A 13,787-nucleotide genomic window follows, 5' to 3' on the forward strand; every position below is an offset into this window, starting at 1 on the left:
TCAGAAGTTACTTTTTTTAATTTTCAAAATTTTCTTGACTTTTTAAATAAATAATAAAGAAAGAAATTTGAAGGTAAAAGTAGTATCTATAGTTTTAATTTTCAAAAACCAAAAATAAAAAACAAAATAATTACCAAACGGAGTCTATATGTTTAAGGATTATTTTTAAATTTAGAAAAATGAGTCAACTTATTTACAAATATAGCAAAATGTTAAGACATTAACATTTTATTATATTTACAAATATTTTCAATAATTTTGTCATTTAAAATAATTACCATAATGGAATAGATTCACACTAAATCTTGAAATAATATTTATTTGTATCGTAAAACAAATCAAAACATCAAGTATGAAACTAAATGTTGTAAAACTAATTGGAAAAGAAAAAAAAAAAGGAACAAACCACATTTTCCGTTAATTTATCAACTATATAGACACAATTAAAATTTTTCATACGGATAACTCAAAATTTGTACACAAAATAAAATCTAACTAACTTTTTAAAATCTACGTTTTTTAACTTTTGTTTATATCATATCAATGTACAATTACCTGAATAGACCATTGTGCAAATATTTCTTCTCATATCAATGTGCAATTACCCGAATAGATTTTCAAAAGTTACTTTTTTTACTTGCTCTCGCTACTTTCACTCCTCTCGCTTCCTTGGACTTAGGTTTTTCAGCTAATATTTCTTCTCTCATTCTTAATCCTCTTACTTCTCTCGCTATTTTGGGTTTGGATTTTTTCGCTCCCCACTCTCTTCATTTTCAGTCTAGAGCCGAACGCACATGCACAATAGAGATGTTTGGGGGTAATTTTCTTAATATAACACAAGCAAAAGAATAATAATAAAAAATAATAAAAAAAAAAAAGATAAGTTTTAAAAAGTGTGTCATATTCCATTTTGGACCCAAAATTTGAGTTAACTATACAATTATCTCATATAAGAATCAAAATTTAGAGTTAACACAAACATGATTGGATAAAACAATCACAACATTTTTATTTCTCTACACTTTTGTTGAACTGAAAATAAATTTGGTAAAATGAGCATAACTCAATTAATATAAATTTTTTAATATCGATCTCAAGATCAGAAGTTTGATTCCCTCATCTTACGTATTTTAAAAAAACAAATGGACGAGAATTAAATTCAACACTAAACTCGTAATTTAACCGACTTAAAAAGTGTCTAAAAATCATTGAATTTTAGTCCATAATTTGTGTGTAATTCACACGGCGCCCACACATACAATACAACAATGGAGGCCTCTTCACATTCATACTCTCTTCCTCAAACAAAATTCAACAACATATGAATTTGCTAAGAAATTGCAAAATTAGCATATGTCCAAACAAAAATCAACACCCAAAAAATAGAATTAATTTGGAAATAAAATTAAAAAAACAACAACCAACTTTTAGAAGAATTAAGACCCTCCCACTAAAATCCCTCCTTTTTCCCAATATTCAAAGTCAAGAAAATCCAAATCCCATCTCTCATTCCCCACAAAAACTGGATTTTAAGCCCATATTTGAAAACTGACCCACACATAATAATAAAATTAAAATTAAAAAAAAAAAAAAAAAAAAAAAAAAAAAAAAAAAAAAACCAAGTTGTTTAGTCATCATTAGCTTAAAAAACCTGACTTGACTTTAATTGTCTAGACCCCAATTCTTCAGACACTATATAAACTCCAAGGATTTGTCCCAAAATTTATGAGCAAAAAACCAAAATATGGCTTTCAAAAAGCTATTTTCTCTAAAATATTTGATACCCAAATGTTTAAAGCCAAAGAAACTGCTAAAAAGGCCTTCTGCTGAAATTCAAACTTCAAAAAAAATGTCTCTTAGAAGAATCTTATCATTATCTGATATGAGTGTTAGATCATCTTTATCAGTTATTAGTGATCTTTCAAATTCTTGTAATGGTTCAAATCTTCAAATTTTCACCTTTAAAGAACTTGAAGAAGTTACTGAAAACTTCAACAAAATCAATTATTTGGGTGAGGGAGGATTTGGGCCTGTGTTTAAAGGGTTCATTGGTGAGAATTTCAAGGCTGGTTTGAAATCACAACAAGTGGCTGTCAAGATTTTGGATTTGGATGGCTCTCAAGGCCATAGAGAGTGGCTGGTGAATATTATTCTGTTTTGTTTTTGTTTTCTTTTTGAAGATTTTGAGTGTAATTTTTGGTTGATGATTGAGTTTTTGCTCTGTTTTTTTTTTTTTTTTTTTTTTTTTTTTTTTTTTTTTTTTTTTTTTTTTGTAGACTGAAGTGTTTTTTCTTGGGCAATTGAGACATCCAAATCTTGTTAATTTGATTGGATATTGCCTTGAAGATGAACAGAGGCTTCTTGTGTATGAATATATGGAAGGAGGAAACTTGGAGGATCTGTTGTTTAAAGGTAACTCAATTGAGAAAATCTACGGCTTCTTTGTTTTTTTTTTTTGTTCTTATGCTCATTTTGAGTGTTTTAATGGATGTTCTTTTGGGTTTAGGTTGTTATGTTTCAAATTTGACATGGTTACAAAGGATCAAGATTGCATTAGGATCAGCAAAAGGCCTTGCTTTCCTTCACGAAACCGAAAAACCGATCATTTTTCGTGATTTCAAGGCTTCGAACATCTTACTCGACTCGGTAACCTCGTCTCTACCTACTTAATCAATCTCCTCTTCATAGAGCTAACCATAATTCAAAACAACACCGTGACTAATATTGTTGTCGTTGTCTTCGTCATCTTCTTCTTTTAGGATTACAATCCGAAGCTTTCGGATTTTGGGTTGGCCATAAATGGTCCCGACGAAGACGATACACACGTAACGACTCGAATCATGGGGACAGAAGGTTATGCAGCTCCAGAATACATCATGACAGGTTAGCTAGTAGTTGTGTTAAAAAAAAAAAAAAAAAAAAAGACTTGCACAACCATTTCTTAACATTTTTTTTTAAAAAAAAATTCAGGGCATTTGTCAACAATGAGTGATGTGTTCAGCTTTGGGGTACTTCTATTAGAGTTGCTAACTGGTCGACGAGCGGTCGACAAGAGTCGGCCGAGTCGAGAACAGAACTTGGTGGCTTGGGGAAGGCATCTCTTGAAAGATCACCACAAACTTGAGAAGATCATTGATCCAAGGCTTGAGGGGCATTATTCAAATGAAGGGTCTAAAAAATTGGCTACAATAGCTCACCAATGCCTTAGCCACCACCCAAAATGTAGGCCTACAATGAGCTTAGTGGTGAAAGATTTGGAGGTTGTTCTTAATATGAAAGAATTTTTAACTGAGCCATTTGTATATATTGTCCCAAATGAAGAGATCAAAGAGGTGGAGAGACCTAAAAATCGTTATCGGGATCGAAAAGGTCGAAGTTATAGGCTTCGGGTACCGTTGTCGAGATCAAGATCTGGTGCAGTTCATTCTGATATAACCTTAGTAGAAAATAGATAGATTGACTTCATGTTTGTCATTATAGTTTGGCCTAAAATCTATATTGGACATAGGAAATTTAGAGAGCAAAGAGTACATGTTAGTTAGTTTGGTGTCTTGGTTTGTTTGTTTGTTTTTGGTAGTTTTCCATATTTTCTTTTGGTTTCCAAGAAGTTGAGATCATGAAAATCTCTCTTGGAAATGGAAACCTAAAGAACTTTGTTTTTTTTAATCTATGGAGAACTTGATGTTGTTGGTCATAAATTTCCCAATCAAGTTTTCCCAGCTATGATTTTATTCCAAAGGAAAAAAGACTTTACTTTGTAAATATTTTGATTTCTATAGTTCATATGGAAGCAAGAAAAATAGTGTTTGATAAATTTCATTTTTAAAGTTATAATCTTGATAAATTAATATTAAATAGGTGTAATTTAGTTATATGTACCTAAGTAGATTTACTATTACAATTATTTTTATATTGATATTTTAATTTATAATTTATTATAATATAATTATTTAAAGGATTATGTTCAAATTTAAGAAAATGAGCAAACTTGTTTACAAATATAGCAAAAATATAATTGTCTATCAGTGAAAAATACCTTTTCAACGTCTATCACTAATATTAATAGATGTCTATCAGTTTCTGTCGTTGTCTATCATTGATAGAGTAACATTTTGCTTTATTTGAAAATATTTCCAACAGTTTTGTATTTAAAACAATTATCCTTATTTAAAAATTTATACGATTTAAATTGCAACTAATTTAATTTAAATTAAATTATTTGATAAAAGATTAAAAAAATAGTTGATTAAAAAATTGAATCAATCAAAATTTTATGAAATAATAGATGTGAGAATTGAGAAGATATATTAATATGTAATGATAAATTTGAGATTTGTGAACTAAGACGAACAAATTCTTAGGAAAGCTAAATCTAAAAGATGGTATATATCAACTTTTTGCACGTTAGAATAAATTAAAAAAAAAATCAGGATGGATTAATGAATAACTTGTTTTTACCAAACATCATAGATTAATGAATAAATTGAGTAGAGACCTAAATACTATTTACTAGAGGTTGAAAAATCTATCGATAGGTCGATATATTCACAAATTGCAGGGTACAATGTGGATTTTAAGAACTAATCAATATCTTCAACATCTTTTATAAATATACATAATACTTTAAGAAAATATAATCTATAAATCCCAACTAATAACAAGATGTAGGTCATGAGTTCAATCTATGGTGGTTATCTATCTAAAATTTAATATCCCACATATTTCTTTGGCACCCAAATGTTGTAGGTGTGCGTAAGCTGGCCTGTGAGATTAGTCAAGATGCATGTAAGCTGGCCCAAGTACTCACGGATAAAAAAAAAGAAAAAAAACCAGATGTATAACATAGTTTTAGAAGTGAAATAACGTTGTTATTAATTTAATTTTTTCAAAATTTTTTATTTTTAGAAATCTTCGATGTTTTGTTGACAGATCTATCGGTCATTAAAAGTGAGATCTCGATATTGTGGATATCTTTGCTATTTAAATCATGTTTTCGCATTTGGTAATATTTAGTTCATCACATGAATCTCATTTTCTTTTTTTCAAACTTCTATCATTGGACTTTTGTTGAAGAAAGTTGTCATGGCATTAGTGATGCTTTTGGTGAGTATAATAATAAATACTTGTAAAAATTAAAGTCCCTAAACTGTTCTTTCTTGAACCTTTGAATAAAGAGTAGAAAATATTTAGAGCAAACACCATTAAGAAATTCAATGGTTAGTGGTTGATAAATTTCTATGATTTATTATTTTAGAGTAAAATTTTAACTTTTCATTGTTGACCTTTTTTTTTTTTGGTTTTTTTGTTTTTTTTTTTTTTAATAAACAATAGAGATGTATGATTCAACCTTTTACATTTATCAAAACAAGAGATTGAAATAAAAATATTAAGATTTTTTTTGGATCATATGTGAGAAGTTAAAATATAAAGATGGAATATATTTAACTCAAGAAATATGAAAATAATAAAAAGGAATAAAGATCAATAAAATGATAGTAATAAAAGGAAAAAAATTCAATTCAAACAATGATTATTAGAAGAAAAAAAAGTGCATCTAGCTCAAGCCAATTTTGTATGCATCTTATCTAATTGTTCGATCCTAATATTTCACACGATAAATTTCTCTTATATCTTTATTAAAATTTTCTTTTTGTGTATATGCCAATAGTGGAATGCATAAAGATAAGTGCATTTTTAGATGCATTCAAATATTGTTAAAAAAAAAAAAAGTATTTTTATTTTAAGTGCATTCGGAGGAGCTGCACTCATCTTTGTGCAATTCACCATAGTGTCTAATCATAAGTTGTCAGGTGTCGGTTTTTCTTCAAAAAAGATATTTTTTTTAATGTTTTTTTTTTCTCAATGTGATTGAAGGAGATGAGTCCAGTATGAACTGGACCTAAGTATTGCTTTTTTCTTAGAAAAAAAACAAAAACAAAAAAGAAAGAGAAGCTGCCACCCAATCAAAATGGTCATATTTGAAAGTTTTATTGTGTAGCCTATTGATTTTCCTCATGTGGTAATAATTATGGAAATGTTCAAATTCATAGGATAAATTTCAAAGTTGAAAATGAAAGAAATTGAAAGGTCTAAATTAATAGTGCATCATTCTTCAATGGTAGCCCATTTCATATCTTACCAACCCACTCAAATTTAAGGGTTGTAGTCCACTCAACTTGTGGTTTTCTACAATTTTCATGTGTTTCTTTAGGCTTAATTTATGATTCTAATTTTTCAAATGATGGAAACCATTTGAATGAGTTTAGCAATTTTTCATTATGTTTCATCATTGTTGTTTACTGTTTTTTCCTTTTGAATATAAACTTCTTTAATCTTAAATTCTTTGACAAGATTTATCAAATTCTAATAAATCAAAATATATTACTTTCAAAAGTTGTTTATAAATCCAAAAAAAAAAATTATTAATTATTTTTTTGATTAAACAAAAACAATGGAAGGTGTTTAACTTATAGGTTAGATTAGTAAAATATCAAACTCATATTACAATAATAGTTTTTTTTAATTGAATAATTACAAGAGCGAGGAATCAAATCATCGACCTTTAGTGTACGATAATTGAGGTTGCTTTATCTTTTTATTTATGCTTGATAGAAAGTTTATATAAAACTTAAACATTATTTTTAGTCTTTACAAAATGATTGATATTTGATAGATAGAAAAGTTTTTTTTTTCTAAATTTGATAATGATTATTCACTAGCTCTATTGAATTATTTCATAGTTTAGTTTGTATAAATTCTTAGATTAACATCATCATCTAGAATAAGAAATTTATTAAAGTCTTTCTTTCCTATAGCTTCAATACCATTAAAGTTTCCCTTATTATATGTTATTCATTTGATATAATGTCAGGTGAAACTTGTTTTAATTCAACATATAGGCTGAAAATTTTGAATCTTTGAATTTTTCTGTGAGAGATATATACTTAGCAATTGAGCTATGCTTAGGTTTGCATGAAATGAAGTTATATGTATTCACCATATATAGATTTCTTGAATATATACCTATCAATTTTGGGTCATTAAAAAATAATTTAACATATCAATCATATCTCTATGTATTAATATTTTGTTTTCACATATCAATAAATAATTCTACAAACAAACCAATCACTTCAATTGTTCAACAAAAAAATTTTAATATGAAAATTAGGCCTTGATTAGTTTGTGATACGAAATTTTTGTTTTAAAAAATAAAGAATTTAATAGAAAATAAAAACGTTTTTTTTTTTCTTTTTCACTCTATGTGAAAACTCTTTTGGTTCATCAACATGAGTGTAGCTTAACTGACATAGTGCTTGTACTATCGACTTTGAGATCAGAGGTTCAATTCCCTCTAAAAAAAATATTTTGGTTCCAATTTAAAAACTTGAAATTTAAATTTCAATATTTGGTTTGGTTGTGAAAGAAAAAATAGTGGAGAGAGATTACCAATGGAGATTTTTTTTTTTTTTTTTTAATTTATCAAAATACAAATAGTAATGTATAAGAGAATAACAAATTCTTTTTGACAAGAAAAAAGAAATAAATAATATCCAACGAGATAAAAGAAAAGAAATCCTTTTAACATATGACAAATTTGTAGGATGAATGTTTATAAAATGTTACACTAATTAAATTAGTAGTATATTCATGATATGTTATGTTACTTTGGTTCCTTTGTTATTTTTTATTTTTATAATAAAAAAATCTTCATTAAAGATAAAAGATACAACTTGTGGATAGAAGCATATTTTTCATATTTAATAGGAAAAAATCTATAGATTCAATTTAACGTGTTTCCAAATAGCGCATCTCATGTAGATGTATTCATATTTTTCTAAAAACAAAGAAAATACCAATTTTTTTTTTGAAAATGAGCTATTTTAAGGGATTGTTTTTTAAAATAAGTATACAAAATAGGTTTTTAATTATTTTTCTTGTATTTTTCATTTTGAGTACCAAAAAAAAACATTTACTATTCACATACGTTTTTTTTTTTTTAATACATGGAGTGAGAGATTCAAACATTTCATCTTACGATCGATATTACAAACTTTATATTAGTTGAATTATGCTATTTTGACATTTTAACTTGAAAGCTTTATTTTCTTACCATTCATATTTCATATAATAATGTATTTCACTACATATTTACAATATCAAAAACCATATTATAAATTAAAAATTGCTCTAATGTAAGCTCAATGCATTTTATACATCGTATAGAACAAACTTTATTGTTTATTTTCATCTAAATAATCATTATCAAAGCTACAAGCTTTACAGCATGTACAATATCCCTAAATTTACCACTGCCCGTTACATCAAAATCTAATATCGTATTTTCTCCCCTCTCAATATTTAAATAAATACATAGAAATAAATATTCCTCTTTCACGTTTCTTTTGAAACAGTGACCTCTTAGCCTCAACAATGGCGGGAAAGCTATCAAATTGACACACTGTTCGGAACTCCACGGCAAGTAACTCCCGGTTCCGAGCTCGGCGCTAGCAGTTCATACGGCAAAACTCCGGCGCCGCACCGGTTCTTTAGCCGTCCATCTGAATTTCTTCTCTCAATCTCCTTCTCAATCTTTCTTATCTCCGCCGCGAATCCGTAAAATGCCTCCACCATCTCGGCATCCCCCGTCCAAATCGACGGCTGCTGCCTCTCTCCGAGGTACTCCTCGTCAGGCGAGTGAGTTGACAATGTATCCACCACCGCCATGAACTTTGTCGCCTGCAGCACGCTAGGCAACGCCGATAGGAAATACTTCTGAGGATCGTTCAGGAAGATCGCGTACTCCGGATCGTTCTCGTCGGGGATCAGCCGACGCATCAATGGAGGCCGGTTAGGTACGTAGCCTCCGTATGGATACTGGCCGAAGTTTAGCGCTGCGTGTTGTGCCGACGAGAGCCAGATGAGCGTGGTGAGAATCGAGACGAGATCGTCGCAGTTGTTCAATTGCGGCCACCAAGTTTCATGTCGGAGATCGCCGTGCCCCACATTGACGGACTCCCAGTACCAGGACTGCAACTCTTCATCTTCGCGGATCATGTTCGGGTTTGGATAGTAATGAGCCACATAGGTTTTCACCCAATTCTCGATTGCGGCCCAAATTAGAAGCCCATCGCTAGCGTACGGATAATCCTCCATCAAAAGCTTGAGTCCATGAGGCTTTGAAGGATCCGGTTCAGCCATTCCCCTGCGTATGAGATCGGCGGGAAGGCCTTCCATGTCGAAGCGCCAAGAGTTCTTGTACGCTGCGGCACTCATCTCCATGCAGTAGCGGCCTGGAGTGAAGCAAGACTCGATCACTCCGTCGCCGCTGATCAGGCTTTGGCGCGCCAATGCGTTGATCTCCAATGTGTAACGCATGTGTGGGTCTAAGAGCTTGAAGATTGGGTGCATGGCGCTTAGTTGCCTGTGTGCTGCCAATATGAATGGCTCTAAGGTCGCATGCGTTCTCAACCTGTGATCAACAGTAAGCCATTCTTAGTAATGAGAAAGTTCAATCCCTCTCTTATTTTCGAGTTATAAAGTTTGCTCAATTACCAGTGGTTAACAAGTTGATGAACTCCAGCGTCGTTGGAGCAGACGTGGGCCTTGGCGAGCTGCCATATCCAGTTGCTTGTAGCGTCGACTGGTGGAGTTACGACGCGCTTCGATCGAGAACTTGGTGCGGTTGATGGAAGGCTGAGCTCAATGGCGATAGGTTTGAGAGCTCCAAGTGGAGTCAAGAAGAAGATTGTGCGAGTTGCATATGTTTTCCGGCCGTCGAGAGCATTGATCCGATCAATGAATGGAAGGTAAACATCATGGTAATCCACTATAAACAATTTGTTTTCATCCAATGCCTGTAACAATCAAAAAGCAATTTGAGGCTAGATAATATCAGGATTTGAAAATGCGGTAGTCAATTCTTGTTTTAGTGAAAAAAAAAAAAAAAAGAAAAAATCTTAGTGATGGGTTAACATCTTGAAGTGATAATTCACCTGCTGCACGGTCATGCCATTAATTTGGCCAAGAATGTGTTCTTCTTTAAGGGCAGATTCCTGTGGACCATAAACGTCAGGATCAAGGTTGCTCACTGGAGGAAAAACCTTGAGCCTCTCAATGTTGACTGGGTTAACTCCTGCTATTGCTTGGCGGGCGAATTCATCGTCTCGCAGCCAGGCAAACTTGTCCTCTGCAAGTTGGACATGACGCACAAAATTAATTATGATGAAATTTATGAATCATTGGGGTTTGTCAATTTTGCATTCAAGCAAAAATTGATGTGCTATAGCAATGCCCATCTATTAAGGTAACTTCTGAGGTTACCAAAGTTGAAAAGACTTTTCTATTTCATTAATTTGGATTGTTCTAGTTCTGTAAAACAGTTGATTTGAATCTTTATTAGAAAAGTAATTTTGCAAACTACAGGTACGTATGTTAGTCAATTACATGCTTAAATGAATAATACTCTTGAAGGCTGATGATGTCACTTACTGGAAAGGATTTTGGGTGTGTTGTATCTTAGCAGTCCCTGGCTGGATTCACTCACAACTCTTGGCAGCGGGAGCTTCTTCAGGAGTTCATCTTGCAAGCCTAATTTAAGGAGCACCCCTTCACTATAAAGGCTGTCAATGTCTGAAAACCCATGGAAATCATTTTTGTTTGACAGAATGCTGGCTTTGAGAGAGGGAATTAAATTGTGAAGAACTGCCTTCAGCCTCCCAAGAGAGAAAGTGGTTTGCTTAGACTCCTCAAATTGTTCATCTCTTGGCACGTACATGGGTAACGGTTTCTCAACTCGACTCTCTGCAGTTATATCTTTAGCATATACCATTATTAGATATGGTTTTGTATAGCCTTTGCTAATTATTATTATAATTGAAAATGCTGGTGTCGAATTTTACCAGTATCGGAAGGGGCACGTCCAGTGCGACATCTTCTAGGATATGGAATTTTCTCACCACCAAGCCTTGGGCGAGCAAATTCTATTCCTTTGTCTGGATTTCCCAAGTCGTTGTACACATCGAAGTCATATACTCGATCAGACAGTTTTCTTTCTCCTTTCCCATCACCTCTAATGTCTTTAAGCTCATGCTCTCTTAATTTTTTAATCCCTGCAGGTGTCTCATCTGGTAGATAAGGCTGCAGAATTGTATAACACATTAGATAACCCTTCAAAAATCCACGGAGCAAGATCTAAAGAGAATATGCTGTTTCATGGGAAGGTTCGTTTACAATCTTTAGCTCTTCTCGTTTTGAAATTGTTTTTCCTCATTTATGATTGGCATGCTCATAATAGCAAAAGTAGCAAACTTGATGATTTAACTAGAGTTTTGTAGGCTGAATTCTGGGTCCACAGGCAATCTTATCAATTAGTTTAGCAGATTCAGAACTGTAGGAATGAAACAAATAAATAAAGAAGAGTTTCAAACGGAAAAAAAGAAGGCTTGCAAATTTCCCCTCCCCTTTTCTTTTCACCTCCCAATAGTCTATGATAAGAGAATTGTATTTGTCATTCATTACAATGACAAGAGGACGTGGAGGCATTTAAAAGCAGAAATATGAAAGAATACATCACATCAGCTTTAACTCGCATTATCTCATAATGGTCTTTATTATTTAGTTGAAGACAAATTACAAAAGCTGAACTAGGAAAAAACGTTTTTAAGAAAAGTTGATAAAAAAAGTTACCTTATTAGAAAAAAATATCCTCTTTGCAGGGTGATCTTTTCTGGACTGAACCCATGAATTGCAGGGAAAATGAATAGGATCACTTGCAAATTGCTCGATTGTGATAGTCTCCAAGAAGAATTCCTGCTGATGCTTGTTGGTAATTGTGATGGCTCCAGGTTCTCCAAAGTCCGAGGTCAGTAAAAATTCTGCTATGTAATTTACCCTCTCGGCTTTTAAATTAGTTTTCTTTGACCAATCTTTCAAAACAGCCTCGTTGCTTTTCTTTGGAGCGTTTGTTTCTTCAATGTTCCAAATCAAAATCAATTCAGTACAACTCTTTTAGGTTCAGACAAAATCAGATAAAACTACTCTAGTCGGGGAAGAAGACAAAAGGTTTCTCACAAGAACCACAACGAAAACATGAAAACAAAAAGAGACCCGGAAGAGGAAAACTTGATTATAGAACATCTAGAAATTGAGAAAGCCAAAAAACAAACAGAAGGGGAAAAATGACTCACTTGGGTCGATTTCAGTGCTGATAAGTTGGAGAACAACGTTCTGGCCAATCCTATCAGTGAAAGCATCCAAATGCTTAACAATCGTTTCTTTAATGTCTTCCTTGTTCTTGTTTCTGATAGTTACAACGGCTCTGACCTTGCACTTAACCGGCTTCTCAGCCAAGGGCACAGGCTTGACTAAATCCTCACTTATTGCAGCCACAGGGCTGTTCACAGCCTTCCTTAACTGCGCAACCACCTTCCTTTTCTCTACTGGAACAACCCAAATTGGCCTGAAGAACTGCTTGTCAAGACCATCATTTTGAAACTGAGAAACCAAGGATGTTTTGTGAAGAAACGATGATGTCATAATTTCATTTGCTAGTGCCATCCAGTTTTCTTTCTCCTACTCCTTGAGAAATGGGAAGTTGGTCTCTTTTGCTGAGATGGGAAAAATGGAGGTTGGAAGAGAAATTGTCAAGAGGTAAAATGAATTGTTATGAAAGCAGGTTCTATTGATTGGCCTCGCCACTGGGTTCTCTTTTTATACAGTTTAGAGAGGGAAACGCCAAAAGGTGGAAAGAGAGCGACAGAGAGAGAGAGAGAGCAGCTTTTTCTTCCATAGATCTCACCGTCCACACGTCTTACGAAATCTTTTTTGTAATCTTTTTTTATCCTTTTTTTTTTTCCAAATTATAAATGACTACAACAGTCAGTAATGAAGATTTGAACCAAAGTGAGTTCACCAATGGAAATTGGAATGACATCTATTCCTATGAGGTTGATATTGAGAAAAACCTTCCACTACTAACACAAAAATAAACAGAAAAACAGAATAAAAAGAAAGTAATGAAATTGGAAAGACAAAGACTCAACGTGGAAAAGCTTCAAACCAGAGAAAAAACTACGAATTAGAAAAATTCTACTATATGGAAAATTATTACAACCACGTAGATATCTCTCTGATCCGAATTACAAGAGTAATATCTTAAAGCATTATACTATTCACACAATTTATCAGTGTACTAAAGGCATATTTGGGAGTGATTGTAAAATGATTAAAATCACTTTTGTCATTTTTGAAATCATTATGGAACATATATTTAATGATTCAAAACCAATTTTGATGAAACGAAAGTTGCATTTAAAAGTACAAAATTAAATATTAAATTAAGTTTGAGTGATTAAAAGTGTGTTTCGAAATGATTTTGAGGATGACAATATTGATTTTAACAATTTTAAAATCACACCGAAGCATGCACTAAGTTTAACTTTAAGGGCAACTATTTACACAACTGAGTCAATATACTAAGTAACTGTTTTCTAATATTTTGCCAAAATCCAATAATTAAAGGTTGAATTTCCCATTTCTAGGGTAGTTAATAAGAGATTCATCGGAAACCTTTGAACTATGTTAAGGTTTGAAATTTTACCAAAATTATGCTGATAGTTTATGTTTCACAGATTTATTTTAAGAATAGCATTAACTATTAGTAGGTGGGGAGGATTAATTCTATTTGCAGGAGAATATTCGATTATGGAAGATAATTAGGTGATAGATTAATATTTTAAAGTGTATTGTGGGATTATTTAAGAATTTAGTATCTTAAAGAGAATGAT

The 13,787-nt window shown here is 32.1% G+C and overlaps 2 protein-coding genes across 2 annotated transcripts; one reads left to right on the plus strand and one right to left on the minus strand.

The window, feature by feature from the left end:
• Positions 1–1,658: 1,658 nt before the first annotated feature.
• LOC120086644 (EPD1-interacting receptor-like cytoplasmic serine/threonine-protein kinase) lies at positions 1,659–3,814 on the plus strand. The gene is made up of 5 exons (XM_039043380.2): positions 1,659–2,140; positions 2,277–2,412; positions 2,507–2,646; positions 2,760–2,883; positions 2,971–3,814. The coding sequence occupies exons 1-5, from the start codon at positions 1,745–1,747 to the stop codon at positions 3,453–3,455; spliced, it is 1,281 nt and encodes a 426-aa protein (XP_038899308.1). The 5' UTR covers positions 1,659–1,744; the 3' UTR covers positions 3,456–3,814.
• A 4,409-nt stretch (positions 3,815–8,223) lies between these two features.
• Positions 8,224–12,758, minus strand: LOC120085966 (linoleate 13S-lipoxygenase 3-1, chloroplastic-like). The gene is made up of 7 exons (XM_039042322.2): positions 12,189–12,758; positions 11,689–11,969; positions 10,902–11,139; positions 10,492–10,815; positions 9,996–10,189; positions 9,556–9,857; positions 8,224–9,472 (listed from the first exon to the last, which is right to left on the minus strand). The coding sequence occupies exons 1-7, from the start codon at positions 12,556–12,558 to the stop codon at positions 8,449–8,451; spliced, it is 2,733 nt and encodes a 910-aa protein (XP_038898250.1). The 5' UTR covers positions 12,559–12,758; the 3' UTR covers positions 8,224–8,448.
• Between the last annotated feature and the right edge of the window lie 1,029 nt (positions 12,759–13,787).

Source organism: Benincasa hispida, chromosome 9, assembly GCF_027475165.1.
Source record: "Benincasa hispida cultivar pf3 chromosome 9, pf3_genome.v1.1, whole genome shotgun sequence".
Classification (NCBI taxonomy): domain Eukaryota; kingdom Viridiplantae; phylum Streptophyta; class Magnoliopsida; order Cucurbitales; family Cucurbitaceae; genus Benincasa; species Benincasa hispida.